Genomic DNA, 22,160 nt, shown 5'->3' on the forward strand with positions numbered 1-22,160 from the left:
CGACGCTTGGAGGATTGGCAAAACTGGAGATTGGTTAATTCCTCACTCCACAAGGTTCCACGGCGGCTATACTGGTGAGTTGCTGGCATTCTACATGTTGCTACCGAGCCCGCTCACGGTTGCACACATACATATACAATATATTTCTAGTACTGATGACATTCGGCGGTTTATGATAGATCTCGGTCGTATAACCCCAATATTTACGATGGTCAACAGTAAGCCAACCCGGATGTGGGTTTGCGGTGAATACGATCTCTACATCGACCCCCAGTCTCTGTTGGCAACGGCAACGCATTGTAGGCTGTCCTGTCCCCGGTTCACTGTTCTCTCCCTTTCTCTCTTTTATTCATTCATTTCTTCCCGTACCACTTGCTGATTGCATATTACCGGCTCTACACGCGCCCAGATGTCCTAGAGTATGGACTTCACGGCGCTCACAACGCCCCGTCCGTCTGGCCCGACGCGGAAGGACAGGTCAAACTCCCCGCCCCGGCGTTGAACATCGCCGCATATTGCCTTTTCAGCGACCTACCCGAGCAATTACAGATGCCGGACGAGTTGTCGCCCCAAAACACGTCCCAAATTATGTACATGCAGGCGAACCGGATGTATGATTTAGCGTACATCAATGCGAACGGCAGGTGTCAGTCCAAAGCTGATGTAAGTCCGCCCCTTCGTGTCTTGTTTTTGACTTTCTTTTTACGCAAGGAAAAACAAAAGCAATGGAAACAATGCAAGGAACGATAATCAGCTTGCTGACGCAGGATAAGGTGTACCAATGGGGATTCTCGTATATCCAGGTCTTCATTCTGATTTTGGTTCTAATTCTCTGGACCATCGGCACTTGGTTGGTTTGGCTCCAGGCCCATATCAACCTCCCGCCCCGAAACGACGAGCATACTGGCGATTTTCTTGTCCCAAAGAAGACACTCCAAGCCCCACGGAGCTGGAACGGCGTGTTGCAGTTGGCAGCGGCCATACAAAACGACGCCGACTCGCTGGGGGTTGACCCTGCAAAACTGACATGCGGCGAGGCCCGAACCAAAATGAGGATCACGCACCCGGACGCGGCGGACGAGTCTTTGTCTCGTTTCAGCCCAAGCCCTCCTCCTACTCCTCCTTCACTTCCAACCGTTCGTCTCGGACTAAACCAGGCGTGTCCCTGGCCGGATATCTTTGGCGTAGGATAAAGAATCTCAAGTGGTGGGCCGCCGTCTTGTTTCTTTACTCTATGAACCTCTTTGGCGCCGTTTTCTATCTTTTTTCTTTCTCAGCGGGTCTCTTGCCTGTGTCGCCCCCGATCGCCATCTCCTGGCCGGCCTGTTTCGGAGTGTATTCGTTTCTCTTTCTTGGAGGAATGAGGTGGTTGTGGCTGTACGTGCTTTGCACGGGGGCGCTCATCGGCCCGGCTTGGTATTATGCAAATTTGGACTCGCTGAGTCACTTTCACTTGATTCGGTTCTGAGATGCGCTACCTTATTAGACATTCACGCTACACTGGCAAAGTCAAGTATAGAATCAAGACCGACCAGTGCCACGATGCCCGTTGTATATTTACTGTGGAGAAGCCGGCATCGTCTCGTGTTTCATGAGAGAAGAAAGGAGGTCAACGCCCTGCAGGTACGCTGCCCTCGTAGGCCGGTCCTTTCTCAATTTTCTTGTGTTGGACTACAAAAGAATCTATCGAGACACTGGTCTACCACATACGACCATAGGCAGTAGAAAGCTCGGGATCCCGTCCGCTCTCCCCTAGATAAACTACTGACCGCCGGATCAGTACTCAGGCCGGTGACGACTGGGGAATCCCCGGTGTTGTATGTTTTTGGCTATTCTGGTAAATTTTTGGTGGTTCTCCGGTGGCAATGGTGGGTCTGTCACCTGTAGGTGGACACCCTGTGACGAGTTATTTGAACGACAGGAACTGTTATGGGGGCAATTCATAGATGCCTTGTAGATTTGGAAGTTCATTTAAAAAATTCCACTTAGAGGTATATCTTAGCCAGCAAGAAAAATCATTTGAAGATCCGTCGTGTGTTTAAGTTGACGTTAACGTGAACCTGATATCCCAAACAGGAATTATTTGAGTTGTTGCTATTTTTGGCAACATGTTTCCAAAGGCCTCGTCAGCGCTCCGTGGTCAGCCGTTGCTGGGCCAGCACCACCGATCTGCCTCGGCTGTTGACTGGGATTGGAGCCCCGCGGAACCATACTGTAATTCGCTGCATGTTTCCTGATAATTGAATGCTTTGATGCCTGAACTCGACCTGACGCAGTATTGGAAAGTTTTCCTGCCTTGGAGAGATCGGAGAAGAAGAAAATGGAGGGTAGGATGCCGGCCGGCAGTTGCTAATGCCGTCTTCCGACGGCCGAGATCACTGTGGCAACTCTAAAATGGGCTGCGGTCCTCCAATCTTGACTCCATGGGTCTGGGGTATAACTAACATTAAGTCCTGGGCTTTTCGGGGGTGAGGAAGTGGGCTCCTGGCCGCAAGGCGCAGAGAAGTTGATAAATGTTGAGTAAGATTTGGCCGCCTTTGTTAGTACTATCTCGGGTCCTGACTTTTAAGTTTCGATTTTGAGATGAACCGCCCACTGCGATTTGGGACGAACACTGTGGAACTCTGAGTGTCTGATTGCATGCAAGATTCCATGCAGCGACCCACATGGGCTGAGGTGGCTCAAATGATTGGCTCTCACTGCTTCCCACTCACTTTTGGCCAGCGTCATTGATGTGGCTTGGCACAGTGCAGCCCACTGCCAAGCCCTGGCTTTGTGACCTTTCCGCACCAGGGTCGCCCCGTCGCCTGGGCAAACCGCAGTGGGCTGTGTTTTGGGGGGGAATGAGGGATGGGGGGTCCATTTTCTTGTGGGAGCTGACCCTGTTTTGGCATGCAAACCGCGCGGCTCAACTTGGTCTTTTTTTCTACCAACAACATAGAAACTGCGGACCGAACGGCTGCGGCTCTTTTTGCTTTGTGTTTTACGGTCCTCGCTTGATTTGCGTTTCTTGAACACAGCGTCGAGTCTTGGTTTTTTGAACTACACAACGACGACAACAAATCAAACGACCTAACCCAAAACGCTCGAGCGCTCGTCATAACGAAAACCGACACCCAAGGGTCGCAAACAGAACAGCTTGTACCACTGAAGATAGATATTAGCCCAGCGAGCAAAACCAACCAGACACGATGTGGGAGGACCTTGAGTTTGATGCGGAAAAGATCCCAACCTACAAGCTGATCTTCCACGGCCTTCAGATCCTCTTCGGCTTTGTGTCATGGGCCCTTGCAATTGCCGTTTTCCGGGACGACAAGTCCAGGATCGTGGGTAACAATGGCTGGACCTTCGGAGTGGTACGATACGATATTCCACATTTCATATTCTCCGACCTCTTGCCTCATTTTACGTTTGCTAACATGAGCCCGGCTTCCTAGTTCTTGCTCTCGGTTCCCGCTTGGATTTACCTGATCATGTCCCCACGTTTCCCACGGACGCGCAAGCTCGCCGAGCCACATGCCATGGTTGTGGTAGACGCTGTCTTTACCGTCGTGTGGCTTTCCGCCTTTGCTACCCAGGCATCATACAACACCGCTAATCTCTGCGGCAACGCCTGCAACCTGAGCAAGGCCATCGTCGGGTTGGCCGTGTTTGTCTTGTATGTTGCGATGCCCTTTCAACCCCCATCCCTGAGCATGTTTTTCGTATTCGTGTGTCCACAGAACCCCAACTAACATTTCATCCTCGATAGCCTGTTCTTCTGCGCCACCACCTTCCTTAGCATCTGGACCCTCAAATACTACCAGTGGAATAACCGCCTGCCCGGCTACGACCGCGCCCAGATCGGCAGCCAAAACATCGACCCGGACAAGGCCGCCTTCTCACTCGCCCCGCACGACGAAGAATCCTACGCTCCCGTCAACATCAACGATCACGACCATGACCACGATAACGATCACCACGACGACACCTCCCACTACGGCGGCGGCCGGTCCGACTACTCCGACCCGTACGGCGGCTCGGGACTTAATCCGGCCGCCAGCCAGGTCGGGGGCCCTGCCGGCGGCAGCACGGTCGGCAGCAGCTACCAGGACAACCCGTTCCGGCAACCGCAGCTTGGGTCTGGGCTGGGCGGGGACCCGTTCGATAACCATGAGACTGAATACCACTCGGGTAGCATGTCGTCGGTGGGGCGGTACGCGACGCCTTCGGCGGCGGATGGTTTTGAGGATGCGAGGTTCCCGCATGCGGATTATGACCGGATTGGGAGACAATGATGTGCATGATATCACGCGATAATTGTTTTGGGGCGAAGAATTGTATAGGCGGAGGGAAGAAGTACAGTCAGTGTAAGCGGGGGAGGTTGGGGGGATTTCTCACATTTCGTTGTATGGCTATGGAACTGTCTGGGACGGTGGTTTGATCGTCTAGCATTTTTTTTGGCTTCTTCGCCTGGTTCGGGATGGGTACTTAGCGAGACGCTGGCTTGCCCTTTCTTTCTTTTGCTACATATTTGGTGTTGCCGGCGTCTTAGAGGGTAGATCACAGAAAATGATACCATGAACATGTACATTTTGTTAAGTTCCTCTGATATTGGTCTGTGTAATCTGTCCGTGTACATTTTACTGCTTATTTCTAGCTTTCAAGCAACGCCAAACGCCGATTACCCTATGTATGGAATATATGGCGCCCTAATTGAGACCTCTTATGGACAGCACCTCTTCCAATTTTTACCAGCGCGAGTCCCCGCTTGGAACACATTAAGATGCTCCCGGCCTTCTCGCACACCCATTAACTCCCCAATACCACCCCCATCCCATCATCCATCTCACGCCTCCAACAACCCTGCTTTCTTCAACCGCCTCCGAATATCCGCCGCGGTCTGCTGCATCGGATTCAGCTTGACATCCCTCGCCATCGCCGCCGTATCATCCCCATGCCGCGCCCTCAACCTCTCCAACCACTCCACCTCCCGTCCACTGGCGTGCCGCACCGTCTTCTCCGTCGGCCGATTCGCCTCCCGCTCCAGCGCGCTCACCACCTCCGGCCTTTCTCCATCTTCCTGAAACCCAGACCACTCCTCATACCGCCTCTCCTTTTCCCGTCGTGCCTCCGCCGCGCCTTCGTCGTCGGAGTCAGAGTCCAGATCGTTCAGCGGATCGTGCAGCGGGTTGGCCTCGCGCAGGACACGGGTGATGCGGCCGGTCGCTGGGTCGCGCTCGACTTTGACCTCGCCGACTTGTAGAAGGCCGTGACTGGTGGATTGGGCGGCGAGGGGGTCGGTTCCGACTTGGAGGTTGGATTTGTTGGAGGGCGCGGTGCCGCCGGTGGTTTTGCCGAGTTTGGCGACGAGGCCGAAACGGGTGTAGTTTTGGGAGAGGGTTTCTTTTTTATTCCTGTGGGGAGGGGAGAGAAGACGGATGGGTTAGGGTATGTCTTATATGGTGTGATTGCGCTTGAGGAAGGGGGGATGGTTGGATGGGGCCTTACCAGTTCTTTGCGATGATGTCGTTGCCTCGCGGGTTCAGGGCCTTCTTGCGCCGGTTGGGCATGGTGACTTTAGCGCGCGACGAGCGCCGCTTGCGCTTTTGAAGTTCGCGACCCATTGTGGGGTGTGGTACGGGTCAGGGGTGTTTCGTGGGAGGTTTTGGTGTCGATGGCAGTACCTTAGCAGTACTTTGTTGACTTGCTGAGCGTAGTTCCAAAATTTCCCAGCAATTGGCCGATAAGATATGAGATTTGTAGTGGGGTGGGTGCTTATCGCAGCAACATTGGCACTTGGCGCTCAGCTGTAGGTACTGCTGACAGCTGCCCACCTCACATTCATACCCTCCTTCAACATCCAACAACCTCTGTTCATTTTTGATCATTCATACCTTTCTTCAATTTTCAATAAGAACCATGTTGCCTCGAATGACAGACTCTGTCATGAAGTTTATTTCATTCTTAGGGCCTCATCAACATGGACATTTTTAGCCGCAATTATTGTTGAGCCTGTGTAGTGATGCGTAGTTAGGTAGATTAACTATAGAACAATGAATATCGCTTGACGGGCAAAATTATTAGTAGACGTAATCTTGACGCTATGGTTGTTCTCTTTCCCGAATCTCAGGGTTGACAGCTATGCCTTAACCTCATCCTAGTTTTCCCACGTCAGATCGAAGTCTTAAACGCTGACTATAACCACAGAACTGTCTCAGCTGCTATATCGCCGATCAGCTCCATCACCGAGGACGGTGACGTGGGGTGTCTCGGATAAAATGGTCTTTAGTTGCTGCAGCTTGTGTTTCCGGGCGTTACAACCTGGCGAAGGTGATGCAGCTAGACTAGAGCTTACTCATCCTTGTACTGTACTTTCAAGTTCTAGACTAATTATCCCCAAGTGGGACTCGTTTTTTCACTTCAGAGGCGTATGGAGAGAACCGAAAATCTGCCCGACCTTATAAAAGGATTGGTCCTTCCGGAGTCATGGATAAGCAAGATCCCCGGTGGTGTACCTGAGGACCACGTTCAAAAACCGGTTGTTTGCGATATCGGGATTAGCTCGAATTCCCGTCTCGCCCAGGCCAGCTTCTCTCTGTTGAAGGCGACTCTTCTAACGAGGAGAATAGAACTCCACCTGATCACCCGGCAAGATTTTACTCGAAAGCTGAGAAAAGTCCCAAATCACCATGAGAACCCAGTTTTTGCTATTTTGTCACCGTTTAAAAGGAGTCTTCATTTGCCGTAGCAAAGACATTTGTCTTTTGCGATACGTCTTATATTACGAGGAGTCGATGTCCGATCACCAATGCACAATACGCCCGGTGCTGCTGGCGCATAGCCACAAAAGACTCCACTAGGCAGTGATACTCCTTTCCTTCAAGAATATCAGGGCAGGTTCCCTGGGAGATCACGGCAGTGGGTTTTGTTCATGGTGTTTATAGCAGCCCCATGGCCAAGCCTGATAGGGCGAGCGAACTAGCCGAATGGCCGGTCCCGGTTGATCAACGAGGCGTGAGGTCTTTCTGGGCGCCGTACGACCGTATCGTAGATGGCTATCCGACTAAGCGGAACTGTCCAGACCCCTTACAATACTCACAGGGACTGTTTCCTGGCGTTGGGGGAGCGCGGAATCCTTGTCATTCACACTGCTAAGGCGTCTTTACACAATTAATGTTGAGGTGTACCGGCACTAGTACAAGATCCCAATGTCCCTATACTCAGATGCGTCTGGGTATGGGGCTGGGTGTGTCATCACCCATTTCCCGAGAGGAGCGCTTGTTCCTATCCTTTAAGATAGCTTCCTTTTCAGACGGGAGAAGAGGAAATACGGCACTTGGTTATAAAAGAGAACTCCTGGCAATCGTGGAGTTTGCCGCTGGCACTCCCAATAGCCCGATTATTTGATAACTTAGGATTGAAACCATGGTCGACAACGCGATTAGAGATGCAATCGACAATAACGTTAATCAACATTCCAATTGATAATACAGTGAGAATACACATAATTAGCTCAAACACAGTTCACACAGTTGATAATACCTCGCAATATGCTTTCCTACTTGCAATTATTTATCAAGGGGCTACCGCTAAATACGGCGTTGCTAACCAAAAACTTGTGGACAAGAAAACCTAATTCTGAATCGTAAACAACTGGTATTCATAAGCCAAACATCAATAATGGCAGGACTGGAATTATCTTACATTAGGTCGATGTTTACGGCCCGATAACGTTGTCTCAGTTCATACAGTTGAAGAGAGGAGAATACGGTCTACCAGGTTCGGGAATTGATTCACAACTATTTTAACCAGGGAAAGAAACTCGTATTGAAGTCTACAACGTTTCCTCGGTCAATATCATAGGCTCGCCACTGCCTGTGCTAGACGATTGTCCAAACGGCGCTCCGATACTGCTCACCTCAGACCATTGAGAGGCTTACTCGCTGTTCAGGCGACTTTGCTTTGCACTCGGTGAATTCTAGATGCTGTTGCACTGCCTATGGGGTAATGCTAAAGCAAAATAGTTCGAGGGCAGTGACAGGCGAGAACTTGAACTTTTCTCGTCTTTCGTCATCGCCACCACAACCTCAAATCCCACGGCCAATGCGGATATCATCGATTCTAGCCTGCTCTTGCTGGGAGAGGTTTGTGGTGATTACAGCACTTTGGGTCGATTTCACGTGATCATATTGTGATTACTTCCCAGGCTTGCCATTGGCCGGAGCGGCGCCCCAGTGCGGCCACAATCCCGCGGAGCCCGAAGCCGACACAAACCACACGCCCCCAGCTTGAACGACGCAAGCCACGCATCGCGGTCCGCAGCCAAGCGATGTCAACCCCGCGTTTTCGTGTTTCTCCTTTCCGTCTCTCGTGCCTCTTTTTCTTCTTCTCCCATCCTGGTTTGACAGCCAAAAACTTCCCCAACACCCGATTTCCTTCCTTCTCGAGCCTAGCGCGGCCCCTCGTCCCCTCGTCAGAATCGGCTCATGTCCGAGCAGCAGCAGCGTGTTGTCTCTCCGCCCTAGGCAACGGCGAGCCAGCCCAAGCCGAACCTGACTTGAGATGCATTGCATATCTCTCTTGGGGGGCATGCGAGATGCGTTAGCTTCTCTCAAATCCCGCCCCCTCTCTTCTCTCACCACTCATTTCCCCTCTCATATCTCCAACTGTCTCATTGATGCGCGTGCCTGATTCCTCCACCCACCACCATCCCCCCTTCACCGCCCGACTGGTAACGACTTGCCTAGTCGAGCGACATCCCGCTCCGATCATGACAGGGGTGGGAGACGGCAGCAGCAGCAGGGGAAGGGGACAGACAAGCGAACGACAAGAAATTTTTTCTTGTTACTACTAGGACGGAGAGAAAGAGGGGGCAGGAGAATGACAACAAGAGCAGGATGTGTAACATCCTGTTGCACAGCCTCACTCGCAATGAGCTTCACCTTCTAGAAGTCTTCAAGAAGATGATCTTTTCCCCATCTGTTCCAGTCCACGTTGGGGTCAAGGGCTAGTCGCCAAGATGAACGCCGCATGGTCGAAAGGGTTGACGATGGTGTCTTATCTCAGTGTCGTTGGGGGGTTTGGGGGTGTCATGACGGGACTGCCTTGTCGAGCGTTACCGTTGGGGTTGCCATACCCCTTTCTTACTGTCGTTCACTGTCACGTTCTTCCTAAACACGATATGATTTGATACGTCCAGCAGTCTGGACCGCAATCATGAAGTGAAAGAGGTGCAAGATATGAAGGGAAAGAAAAAAAGACGCTTCGCTTGCTGCTGTTGACATCCACATGGTCCTGCAAACCTCGCTTGCCGCCAGCCCGTGGACCAACGTCGCAGGCCGCCCCAGTTTCATCGGTACTTGAAGAACCAAGGTGGAGAATTACCCATCGAGTTCGTGTTTGTTTGATGAGACATCACGGGCCACGGGCCACGGGCCACGGCCCACGGCATGGTTGGTCTGGTCTCTCCACCCTCAACGTTTTCTTCAAACAAGAGGCGATCACACATCGCTTGGTGGAGAGACTCTCCGTGTGGCGAGCATGGATCGTCTCCTTCTTCTTCTTCTCCACCGTTCGCCTCCATTTCCAGGACGGGGAAAGAAGGGCAAGAGAAAGGGGAAGCGAAGGGAGAGAGATAACTGCCGTCTCAACCGGCCCAGCCGTGGACTCGGGTTCAGCAGTGCGTTTCGGGAAGCTCACAAAAAGAGTGTTGTCTTTTCGGTGTATCAATCCTCAGTCATCTCCTGCACGCAATGCAAGATGTGCACAGAACCATTCTGCAAAGCAACGCCAACCAGGGGTAAGGTCCCTCAGCAAGCCAACGGCTGTCCGATCTTGACCGCACCTTGTCCACCCTGTATGTACCTAAGTCAAGTCACGGATGTACAGTACTTGGGGGAGGGTTGTCTCCATTTGTCTCCAAGTGAGGAGAAGATCCAAGACGACCAGACACAAACGGCTTCCCTTCCCTGGCCAAGAGTTCCCCACCTCCCGAAAACTTCAACCCGGTAATCAACGCTCGAGCGAGAGAGGGTCGGGTCGTGTCGGGTAAGTCAGGGTCAGCAGGGAAGAAAAGGAGTTCTTCGCTTCTCCGCATATGTCGGGAAACCCCCTGCTGCTATAACTGCGTTTGAAGCGAGTTGCGGGCGGGCGTGCGTGCGGGAGGGCGTGTTGGACGTACGGAACACGCATGCAATGTTCCTTGATATCTTGTCCGCCCCTGGGGATATGTCGGCCTGCTTGGTAAGTAAGTCATGGATGTGTGTGTTGGTCGTGAGCATGCTGGGGAGGTACAGCCGTGTACATCGGCCATGTACATCCCGTGTAGTGTTGAGAAACCCATCGCCAAAGCCTCATCAACCCCCCCAGGATGTTTGATATGCACCGCTGGACGGAGAAAGCCGATAACAGCGATTACTGCCCGTGCCGTGTCCGTGCCCGCTTTCAGTTTCTCCCCCTTTCCTCCGAGACGTGATTAGAAACCAACCAACGTGAACTGAGATCCGGCACATGGCTGTCTGTCTTGTTAATGTTGTGTTAGATCAGAAACACCGTTCTAGTATGGGCTTTCCGTGTTCCACGACCAGCCTAGACAAAACCGAACTCGAGCTCACTACCCTAAACCCAACCCCGGCCGAGTATCAACCAGGGGGCCAGCGAAGGCCATGGTACTGGTAAGCCGGGATCTCGCGGGTCAGCCAAGGGCCAGGGATGGTGATTACTCTGTACTTTCAATGAAGAACTCTAATGTACACTACTAAGGCAATATGGTCATCAATGAACAGGCCGCTCAGATCTCAGATGGGAATTGAGTTGGCACGTTGGGTTGTTGGAGAGAAATCACACAGACCACCTCACCAAACCTCCACCAGATACCCCAGCTCGGCTGGGAACGGGTTAACCCCACACAGGGGCGTCAAAGTAATCGGGTGTTGCTAAAAAAATTAAGCTAATTCGTAAAACCCGGGGAAACGATGCATGGTAGCAAGCCTTGTCACTTTTTTATTGAGTGAAGGGCTTCCCTTCCACTTTCGTTTCACTCACCGGACTACAAGGGGGACGATGGGGACGATGGCGACGGGGACGGGGGATGGATGGTATCACAGGCAATGTAATGTCAACTGGAACGCTTTGGTGGAATCAAGGGCTTGCTTTTTTGCCTCGTTTTGTATTTTTCCTTTTCTGTCCTGTCCTTCCTTGTCTTATGTCGCGCACAGTTGCCCCTGCAAGTCGTGTTCAGTAAAGGCAAAGATAGACACAAAAGCCTCAGCGCCCAAGATACATGCATTCATTCCGGTTGAAGGAAGATAGATAGATAGATAGAAGCCGAACCATCCAGGGTATGCGCGCGCTTGTGTGTGTGTTGATGATATAATATACAATTGGGTTGGGGGAAATATGGAAAACACAGAAGGAAAGTCGTCCGTCGGCAGCTGCTAGGCTGGGTTATGATCCAAAGAAAAACGTAAAATAAAAATCGAGATAGGGAGAAAACCCGCTCCAAGTGGCAACGTAACAAACAGACACCGTAAAGAAACAACCGCCTGCCTGTCTGCTTTGCTTGTACACTCGTCATGTCGTTTGTATATGTAACCCCCCGTAAACACACCAAGAAAAAAAGGGAAATTTATAAGAGAAGAAAGAAAACAGAAGACGAAATAAACTCAAAAGATGATCCACTCCACTTCCACTCCCGGCCCACCGATACACTGAGCCCAGTTGAACGGCCCACCCCGTCCATTCCCTCCCATCCTATTCTGAGGATGATGATGACTACCCGCCCCTTGCTGCTGCACACCCCCTTCCCCAGCCCACAACCGCTCCAACACCTCCAACGCGGCCAGGTTATTCATGTACCCGCTACGCGCCATAATCTCACGGCACTTGGACCGGACGATCCCCTGCTGCAGTTCGTTGACACACTCACTGCCAGCGACGAACAGCGGCCAGAGCAAGAACTTCTCCGCGGCACTGCCGGCCTCGAGGCTGGTGGCGTAGTAGACGACTTGGCTGACCAGGTTGCGGAAGTTGTTGTGGTTGGAGGGGACGTTCGGGCTGGCGAGGCGCTCGGTGTAAAGCAGGGCCGCGTAGCGGAAGGCTTCGCTGAGGGAGCCGAGGTCGCGGATTTGGCTGCCGGTGGGTTGCACTGGTGGGAGGGAGGAGGACATGGAGCCTACGGGGGAGGTTGCAGAAGAGGCGGAGGGTTGTGGTGGGGTGGTTAGGGAGGCGCGGACGCGGGCGTTGTCGAATTCGTAGGTTTGTAGGGCCTGGCGCGCTTCTTTCCATTCGCGCCAGAAGACGCTGCGTGGGTCGTCGTAGGCCGTTGGGGACTGGACTTGCTGCTGCTGCTGCTGCTGCTGCGGGACTGAGCCGGCGCCGAGTACGTCGTCGTCTTCGAGGTTGGGCGCGGCGTAGCCGTTGCCGTCGAATCGTACGCTGCTGTTGATGGGGTGGGGGGCCCCGCCGAAGATGCTTTGGTGGTGGTGGTGTTGGTGATGGTGGTCCTGTCCGTTGAGGAGGGATGGGGGCTTGAATTGTGAGCCGAGAGGGGAAGTTGGTCGAGCGGAAGCGGAGATCCGAGGTAGCGAAGGGGATGTGATGAGTTGTTGTACGGGGCGATGCTGGGAGAGGAGGTTGAGCCGGCCGAGCTTGCTGATCGTCTTGAAAAGCTCGCGGTCACAGCCAACGAGATTTTCAGAGCCCGCGGGTAATAATTGCGTATCTGGCGAGACCCCGTAAAAGGCTGTGTTGAGTTGTGGTTCCCTGTCGTTGATGCTCGCAGCCACCGAGTCAAAATACATAAAGAGCGCCTCCATCCACGCGGAATCCCGTGATGGCGGGTAAGGCGACATCCGCCGCAAGCCCAGGATCTTCTTCACGCCCGCAAACTGCGTCTGGAACTTGGCCACACCGGACTCGGCCATGCGGTAGTGGCATAGCAACAGGATCGTGGCCAGAACGGAATCGTGCGTCGACTTGTCGGCGTCGTTGAGTTGCTCATTCAGTAGGCGGACAGCCAGATTGCGGTGCTGGTACTCCTCGGCCAGAGACTGGTCGGTGGGCTGCACATCGGATCCGCTATCAATCGGGCTCATGTCCAGCTGCCGCTCCCCAGCATCCCGGCCGTGGTGGCCACGGCTCAGCCTCCTCTTCATCCTCAGATTGCACGCGGCGAGCGCGCAGATGGCGTGTTGCAAGCTCCTGCTGCTGGTACCGAGGCGGAGAATCTGTTCCCGGAACGGGTTGTTGGGCCCGTCAATGAAGACCATGTTGGGGCAGATGGTCTTTTCGTAGTAGTCCATGAAGAAGGGCATCTTGGTGATGAGGTCCGGGCTGACCTGCAAGACAGGCGACGGGGACTGTGATGGGAAGGATGCGGGCCACGGCGCAGAGTGCCGATCGGGGACGCTTTGTGAGACGGATTCATCATCCCCGCACGAAGAGGCCCAAAACGGACCATGCGACTGGGCGCTCGAGCTATATGTGTCCAAGTCGGGAGTGCCAGGCACTATTCACAGTTCCAGGTTAGCAAGCTTATTTCACGGAGGATAAAACACCATGTTGGCCGTTATAGTGGGCGTGCGTGCGTATGTATAACTCACCCAAAACCTCACATTCGTGGGGCATCTTGCGGCTCAGCTGCATTTCCATGTTGTCCATGTGGGAAAGGTGGGGGTGAAGACTCGAGGCCGGTTCGGAAGGGGCATAGACTAAGCTGGGACATGGCGCGGGTGCCCGTGTTTGCTCAATCATCATGGCGGCCACGGCCACAGGGCTTTGGGCTCCCGGCGAAGCATGCGTAGGAAACCCTTCATAACCCATTGGGCTGTGGATAAAGCCAGGGACGTCCTCCCGCGGATAAGAGTGAGCAATGGGCGACATGTAATCCACCTCGCTGATCGAGTCCATGGGCGTTTGGATCATATCCCGCTGCATCATATCCCCGACTGGGGACACAGGAATGTGCAGCGGCCGTGGTTGGAATCTCGATGCGTCAGTCGGGGACATGCTCGACGAGAAAGGGATGTGAGTCCAGCCGGGTGGTGGCGCTGCGTCGGTTGGAGAGAGGTGTTGCGACATGTCGTAGGGAGGGGGGAAGTGAGTCGTCGTCATCGGTACCGAAGGATTCCTCCTGTGATCCAACTCCATCTTGACTTCCGTCTCTTCCCGGACCGCCCGCTCATCCTGCTCTGCTGGCCATTGCCCTGTCGAGTTCACAGAGCCCGTTCGGGCACGCACTGTCGATGGTGACTTGACCGTCTTGGCGGAGCTGACGGGGGGTGCTTTCGCGATGGGCAGCGACAAGCCGCGTAGTTTGCCACGGCTGGCCACACCGACGCCCCATGTTAGTTGGGTCTTGTAGCCGGAGCACTCGTTGCCAATTTCCAAGCACTGTGAGCAGTACGGCCTCCTCCTGTCGCATTTGACATTCCGCTTGGCGCAAGTGAAGCAGTCATCCGCGGCCCCGCCGGCGGGGGCCCTTCTCCGGCGCTTCCTCGCCGATGCGGCGTCCTTGGCCACGGCCGGCGCCGGGGTGTTCATGGGAGCAGTCATCTTGGAGACCGCTCAAGCGAAAGACTGGAAATAAAAGTTGGCGGTGAGATCTAGTCCTCCGTCTGCGCCACGTTCGGTCCTGCTGTATCGTCGTCGAGTTGGCCGAGTACAGGGAGGCTATTCGTCGTTCGGAAGCCGGTGTCTCGTCGCGTGAGAGTGGATCCGATACTTAGGAATCCAGACAAGGTGGGCGAAAAGTGAGTGATATGCTGTTCCAAGCAAGACCCGACCTCCAATGGACAACAGTGGAGTGCTGTGTGCGAGTTGTAAGTCAATATGTAAGGACTCCGGTCCCAAAACAATGGGCACGAGTCACGATAGTTCGTAGGGGGGGAGAGAAAAGGGAAGGTAAAGAGAAGCTTGGAACATGGGCTTCGGCAAGGCTATGTGGGTGGGAAGGGCTTGTGTTTTGAAATGGGGCGTTTCTGGACGCTACCAAGTTAGCGCAGTGTGCGCGAGCGTCTTCGGCCCATGTCCCCCAGTCCCCCAGCAAGGCCCCCCATTTTTAGTGGGCAAGGGACGGGCTGGTACCTCAGTACCGCAGTACAACGAGGTACCACAAGTACATTCCCTCGGTACCCCTCTCGCCCACTGGCTCGCGGGGGCGGAGGCGGCCCTTGACTGGTGCAACGGCTGGGAATCGGGAATTTGAGCGGGCGACAGGTGATGGGAGGGTTACAGGGCAGGGGATGGGGGGTTTTCCAGGTTCACTCGGCCCACACACCACACCCTCCATCGGCGCAAACCCTGGCCACCTCCCACTCGACCGGGGCCGCCGTGGGAGGCGCACCAGGGGCGGGACGGGATTGCTGATGAGATGCGATTTCTCTTGACCGTTCGACTCGACTTCGGGGAACAGAGCGACAGGCTGACGGACTCAAGGCTTGTCAGCACTGCAGCCAAAGTTTCACCCAGCAGGACTGTGTATCCGTATGTTAAGAGCTTTCTGAAATGTCGCACCGAGGCCCAGGAACATTCGCGGAGAGCAGGAGCGATAAGGCGAGGGCAGGAAAGCCCGGAGCGATTCAATTCTTGTCCTTGATACCGGGTGGATTCTATGGACCTGCACGAGAGGAAGCGATTTCGGGTGAAGCCATGCCATAAACGCTGGGCTTCGCTTGAGACGAAAAGAGAGGCGCCGAAAATTTCGCGGGTCTGCTTGAAGAGAGTTAAAAACTGCCCCTGTAACGACGCCAGAACATCGGTATCCTTGCGCACACCAGGGACAAGAAAAAAATTGAGACTGTGGCCGATTGCAGGGAATTGCTGGAGTGCTGCGCGAAGAGGAAAGGCAGCACGAGATTTTGCGGCGGATTCCATCATCCGAAGCGATTCCTCCGCCGCAGAGGAAAAGTGGAGTTCACAAAGGTGGGGACCCACGACTTCGAAGCACAGAGGAAAAGCTGATGGGCAGGTTCGATGCCCGGGCTCAGCCGGGATCTTGCCTCAGCGTGGCTGCGTGGAACCTGGGGAAAGAAAGTGCAACCCTTCTCATTGGACGAGTCCTGGCTGTGGATCATTTAGCGGCTTTGCCCCTCTCCCTTCCTTCATCAAACCCATCGACGAATCTTGTTCCCCTCTTCGAGTCGAACGAACACTCGGGGAAATGCCGTTTTAGCTCTTCGGCTCGAGCATTGCTTTTCAGTGTTGATTGTTTCCGGCCTCATTCCGATAGACAAGCAGGCCCAAACTCATTCCCTCCCATGGTTTCCTAACTTTCTGAAGCCTACAGTACATCGTATCGATATCGTTCTGCGTAACCTCGGTATCGTATCGGCATTCTCAGTTTAGGTCAGAAATGCGCCCCACCCGATGGGGTATGAAGAGCCCACAAGGGTCTTCGCTTCAGCGACCAGCGGCCCCTCACAGTTATCGGACGAGCGTGACCTTGCCCAGAACACAGTTAGGGGATTTGAAGATGGCGATCTTTGCAACGACTTGCCCTCTCCGCACCAGCCCGCGTGTCCTAGCCCCTCTTCCCCTACTCTTCTAGATGCAAAACTCCTTTCTCATTTCGTCGCCCGCGGAGCGCGGGAAACAGCAGCCTGCTAAAAAATCGAAAGAATGCTCCAAGTTCGACACTTCGGGGGTAAATAGACGGCATGGGAAGCACGCGAAACAACGCCATGGTCGTTGGATGTGCGTAAGGTGGGGGTCCACGCTTCCAAATCACACACCGACGTTTCTGTATATCGGGTGTCATGGGGGATGTATTTTTGGGGGTGTGGCTTTTACACGTCCCTTGCAACGAAGGGCCAAGGCTTCGGACACGCCCGCATCGACAAGATGCAGGGCCAGCAAAAGAGGGTAACCATCACCGAAGCATTTTCCACGACTTGCCTCATGAGGCTCGGGAGCGCACTTCATTTTGACGCATCGCCCTTGATCGACTCTGCCGGCCTGGCCTCACCTCCTTGTCACGAACTGGTGCGGCCCTGGATGCTTCGCTATGCCGGCAATCAGCAATCAGTGTCGCAATCTTTCAAGTGCAAGATGGTCCGGTAATCCTGAAATCTCTCATCGCCCGCGGGACCCGAGAAGCGACGGAGAGAACGAGCTTTGACACGCTGCTTCTCCTCGGGGGTCTCTCGGAGCCTGCCGGGAGCTTGGCTGACAGCGCAACCGCCATGGCGGCAGAATGGAGTCGGGATCTCGTGCGAGCGACGAACCCCTCGACAAGAGCGCAATCTCCGTCAAACGAAACCCACCGTCGTCTCCCAACAGGCTGCCGTTCATCAGAAGCCACTGCCGTTGCCGGCGATGCAGAGGCCCAATCGGACTCCACCCAATGCTTCGATGAAGGTTTCCACAAAAGCTTCGACGATGGAGTGAATTTCGTGATTGCTTATCAGCCCCAAAAATTTGGAATCGGCCAGGGGCGAAAATATCACTGCGGCCATGGCCGATCTGACCGAGGATCCCGGTGTCCCCCGGGGCGATCAAGCTTCGATCTTTTTATACCACCGAAAAGAGGGTCTCTAACGCCTCAAGAGAATACATGTCGAGGGCCGGAAGCCTTTTCAAAATCGTCTTCAATCAACAGTTTCGATCTTGAATTCCTCGCGTCGTAAACGAACGTTGTACTCTCGGGCAATAGCCGGCAGTTCGGGGTGCGAGCCGAGAATCGGAATCTGGAAGTGGATATTCGCTGTGCGCCGACGCCGGGGAGACCCATCCAAGCCTTCTCCCCTTTCAACAGCGACACATGGCTCAAATCTAGAATCTAAAGTCGACACATGTGCCAGGAAAAAAAACAGAAGGGGTCCCTTGTGTTCATCAGGGCGCTTCGTTATCTTCGCCACGTCAGGGGCTTCATTAGCTCCGATTTGGCATACATTGTAAAGCAGTCCGTCGTCTTTCGCCTGAACTCGCCCAGGGCACGGGCGGTGGCCGCATGGCGGAGATTTGAGCAGTTGCTCCGTCTTGGTATCAAAGAATCACAAGGAACCGCCTCACACTAAAAACTCCGATCTTGTGGGTTTGAGCGACACCGAGACATTGAACCACCGAAACACGGCATTGTACACTACTGCCATGGGCAAAACGTTTGTTTCGGAGATTATGCCATGCATTGTGAGCATCTTGGAATTCAACCACACGGGGTCAACTCCTCGGCCGTACATATCGCAGTTTTGATCACCGCGAACTCCCCCAACGTCTTTGGGTACTTCGTAGTGGGGGTCGCTTTTTTTTTACAACATGGGGGTCAGACCCCCGGTCGGGTATCGTTGACCCGGGCACTTCCTCCGAGATTCGGGGACGGTGTCACGACTATGTATGTTTGTTCAACTCCCAACAGCCAACGACTTGTAAAGTCTCGGTGGCAAAAGAGGGCATCAAACGAAGCTCCTCATCAACCACCATCAACAGAGCTCCAACCGTTTGAGGTCCTGAGATCATGTGTGACATCTGCTGCCTGCTCGATGTTGGATCGGGTGTTTCCACAGGCTGGGCGATCCAACCGTAAGCGCCCTCAGCTGGTGGTTGTGGTGTTGATCCCTGAGAACCAGGCGGCGAATCACCCGCACCGTTGCATGGCTGTCACGGACCGCGCTGAACGATCGACGTTTTTGTGAGACAGACAAGGTCTTTTCAGACGATGAGCTTGCGGGGGCACTGCTCGTTCTTCAGCCTCCCAGAATCGCCGGAACAGCCATCACCAGCAACAACACCGACAGAGACCGAAACAGAGACATTACATAGGAGGCTTTTCTGTTTTGTTGGAGATTTTGGCTCAGGGTATGAAGCAAGCCATTGACCGCCTTTGCACGCTGCTTGGCTGGACAACGGAAACCCTGCAATCGCAAGCGAACGCTTCGCCCGTTCGGGGGGTTGACCCGAGGGACGGTTTCGCCTGTCATTGGCCGCACGCGACAACACCCATTGAGCGATGCCGAGGGCCCAAGCAGCCCCAAGCAAACCCAAGCAAAAGCCCAGAGATGTGGCAGAAAAAAAAAAGGCCAAGCTTCCGCCAACAACAACGTTAATTCGTCGTGGGTGCCCGCGCCATTGTTGCGCAGCAAACAAGTGAGAGAACGTCCAACCTCGGCAACATTACGCTAGTTACACACATAGTACGCGACAGGACTTCGATAGTTGTGTCGAGAACCAACACGCGCACACGAAAACAAGCCGAGCCAGGCTAGTCATCGTCTAGTTAGTGCAGCTCTTCTCTCCCGATAACTAACATTTCGACCCATGAACCTCGTTCATGATAACCGGTTTCACTCCCACTCCCGAGGAAGGGAGGCCGACCTAGCCGCAGGCCGGGTTTTCAGTGAGAAGCGGGAGTCGTGTACGCATGCACTGCGCTCCTCTGTCCCTCCCGCGTACCAAGCTTTACGCCATCTCAAGCACCAGCCTGTCATTCAGCTCACTCGTTTGCCAACCAGTTTTAGGGGGGATGCACTAATTAATTCGACGCCCACGAGGCCCTCCCACTCGTCAGTCACCCGGCCTTGTGAAGGTGGGCAACTAATATGTTCATCCACGAAACTGGTCAAAGGGATGGAAAGATTCACAAAGCTTGTCAATACTATTGAAGTGAGGTGCACTATCTTATCATTGAGTTTATCAGCTTGATAATTTCTCCGTTTCCCAGCGAACCCCCAAAGCTCGCTTCTCACTGCCAACTGTGGTTGCTTGTTCGCCGACGGCACTCTCCGTCAGTTGGGGTCATTGGAGGTGGTCAAAAATGGAACGTTGCAATCGCCCGCAGCAAGAGGCGCCTTTCCGTCTCGGGCAAGGTTTCGATTCCTGGCTCACACGCTTTCTCTCTCTCTCTCTCTCTCTCACACACACACACACATACACATCTGACAGCGAGCTCTCTCTTCCTTCGCGCTTGTGTCTGAGATGCACGGTCTCCCCGCGTCTTGGCGTGCGTTTTCTCTCTAACCCGCTTCTGTCACCGAGAGCCAAGTTCGACAACAAAGGGATTTGCTTGCAGCTTTGGTGTTGGGTTGCGGCGCGGTTCATCCATCAGCACAAACCACAATCATGCTTTGCCCAGCGCCGCGCATGCTGTCAGTTTGTTCCCCCAACCTGACCCGATGGTGGGGGACAGACACATGTGTCTGCTTTTGGGGGCGGTATTGGTGGTGACTTCAGGGGACTTCTGGAGTTTCTGTGCCGCTTGTCAACTGTGTTTTCCCGCTATGTCCTTGAGTTGAGGCTTTCGTAACAAGTTGACGGGTTGACAGTTGACGGTTCAATTAACAGTGTCATGGTCAGGGTGTCATTGCTTCCGGCAGTCGGTCGTCGGACGTTGACGAGTTCCACTTCACAAAGTCCACTTGACAAGCACTTTTGACACTTTTGACACTTCCGTTGCCTGTTATTCTTACGCAACATCCGATCCTCGAATGCACCTGCCAGTCGGCGCTTTCCACGGCCACTTTCACGCATTAAGTTCTGACAGATGGGGGTCAAAAGAAGGGACGGATGGGAGATGGGCTCATGGGAAAGGGGTTCGAACCGTTGTGTGCCGCAAACCCGGCAAAGGGGAGAAAAAGGACCAAAGTTGGACTTTTCGATCTCTTTTGCTCCTCTCTGACCCGTTAATTCGCCCGAGAAGTCAATTGTTGATGCCTTGATCCCCCATAATGCAGCAGATCTTGTCGATCCCTTGCCACGAATAGGGGCGATCCCCGAGTAGGCAACCGAAGTCGACCCAAAGGTCACCACCGGGCCACCGACATCACCACACCTCAAACATCAACTCGCCGGGACGATCAGGACTTTTCACCGGGACGGAGAGAGACTCGGATGTATTACTGAGGACTACGTAGCAGAAAAATGAGGGTGGGCGGAGACCGACGCCGAATAGTTCATCGCGGCCGTTTGAGGTGAATCTCAATGTCTCGCTCATCCATGGACGGAACCGCATCTTTCGGTGGCTTTGTGGACGTCTGTCTGGGTGGGGTTTGTCTGATACTTCTTCGAACTGAATCCCAGAGGTATCGACCGACTCGGGGCCCCGATGACCCGGCTTGCATTGCGCCTCAAACACGGCGCGAAATCCAGGACTGCACAACGGTGGCACCAAGCTGATGAACCTCGGCATGAATCGCAGCGGGAGGTCTCACGCGCGTGGCCCAGTGATCCAGAGACGGACACGCCACTACCGGTCTGCCACTCACCTAACTTGGTGAAACTCCCCCTCTTCTGACAACCTCATAACGCTGTCGAAAAATAACACCGGTTTTACACTTCGATGCTGAGAGGAGCAACCTCTCCCCTCGGTGATGAAGCAACACGAACGCCCCTCGTATCTAACCTTTGACAGGCCGTCCTCCTGCACCACCCGTGACCGTCAGCGTCTCCGTCACACAAGGATGACGGGCTGTGCTGTGATTAATATCAACCCGTGTCTCTAGCACTCTGCATTGCCGAGCCGGTCTCTGTCTGGTCTCTGTCTCTCTCACTGTCTCTGTCTCTTTCTATGAGTACTTATTAGTTCAACCCCGTCCTCAACCACCACGCGGCATGCCAAGGTCGAGCAAACCAAAGCACCAAAGGGCATAGCATGCATGTGAGCCCACGCCGCCGTGCCCGCACTGCTGCATCTCGTACAACGAACTTCCCCTTATTGTCTCGTGTGCCTGTCGGACACAGTACTCTCTGTAACTCTCACGTGGGAAATGGTAGCGGAAGATACCAAGACGACGGGCCGCGGCGAGTGCTTGGCGTCGGGTCTCTGCCGGGCCTCATTGAGAGGCACGCGCGCTTCGGAAGAAGAGGTCTCGGGTCTTGGGGGTTGGAGATGACACTTCGAGATTCTATGACTACTCAACGATAGACACGATACCGCTTCTTCAGCACAGCCACCCCCGATCCTGTCCCTTGCATTTACATCTGACGGCGACGGCTGGGGGTAGAGCGAAAAAGACACAAAAACCTCTCACGAGCCTCTTCAACCCCCATCAACGTCGTGAAAACCCAACCGCCAAGCGGGGGGGATAAGACAACGGGAGAAATCACGTCATTGATCAAGAATTCTTTCCCGACGTCCTTCTAACAGCTTCTTGTTTGGGCGTGCTCGCATGGGGACCTCGTCGCTTCTTCATAGGTGATGCGTGGTGATCCGGGTTCGCGTGAAGGGTCCAGTTAAACACTTGCCTATT

At 54.0% G+C, this 22,160-nt stretch overlaps 4 protein-coding genes across 4 annotated transcripts; 2 read left to right on the forward strand and 2 right to left on the reverse strand.

Moving 5' to 3' along the window:
* Positions 1-208: 208 nt before the first annotated feature.
* C8A04DRAFT_28504 (uncharacterized protein) lies at positions 209-1,193 on the forward strand (the record flags this gene model as incomplete). The annotated part of the gene is made up of 3 exons (XM_062780668.1): positions 209-299; positions 410-663; positions 768-1,193. 3 exons carry the CDS (start codon positions 209-211, stop codon positions 1,191-1,193), a joined length of 771 nt encoding a protein of 256 aa, XP_062637094.1.
* Positions 1,194-3,191: 1,998 nt separating this feature from the next.
* Positions 3,192-4,277, forward strand: C8A04DRAFT_37148 (uncharacterized protein; the record flags this gene model as incomplete). The annotated part of the gene is made up of 3 exons (XM_062783784.1): positions 3,192-3,356; positions 3,438-3,658; positions 3,752-4,277. The coding sequence occupies 3 exons, from the start codon at positions 3,192-3,194 to the stop codon at positions 4,275-4,277; spliced, it is 912 nt and encodes a 303-aa protein (XP_062637095.1).
* A 551-nt stretch (positions 4,278-4,828) lies between these two features.
* C8A04DRAFT_12072 (ribosome biogenesis protein Nop16) lies at positions 4,829-5,606 on the reverse strand (the record flags this gene model as incomplete). The annotated part of the gene is made up of 2 exons (XM_062777210.1): positions 4,829-5,396; positions 5,491-5,606. 2 exons carry the CDS (start codon positions 5,604-5,606, stop codon positions 4,829-4,831), a joined length of 684 nt encoding a protein of 227 aa, XP_062637096.1.
* A 6,039-nt stretch (positions 5,607-11,645) lies between these two features.
* C8A04DRAFT_12104 (fungal-specific transcription factor domain-containing protein) lies at positions 11,646-14,535 on the reverse strand (the record flags this gene model as incomplete). The annotated part of the gene is made up of 2 exons (XM_062777216.1): positions 11,646-13,489; positions 13,584-14,535. 2 exons carry the CDS (start codon positions 14,533-14,535, stop codon positions 11,646-11,648), a joined length of 2,796 nt encoding a protein of 931 aa, XP_062637097.1.
* Positions 14,536-22,160: the final 7,625 nt, after the last annotated feature.

This window comes from Dichotomopilus funicola, assembly GCF_033296635.1.
Source record: "Dichotomopilus funicola strain CBS 141.50 unplaced genomic scaffold C8A04scaffold_30, whole genome shotgun sequence".
NCBI classification, from domain to species: Eukaryota; Fungi; Ascomycota; class Sordariomycetes; order Sordariales; family Chaetomiaceae; genus Dichotomopilus; species Dichotomopilus funicola.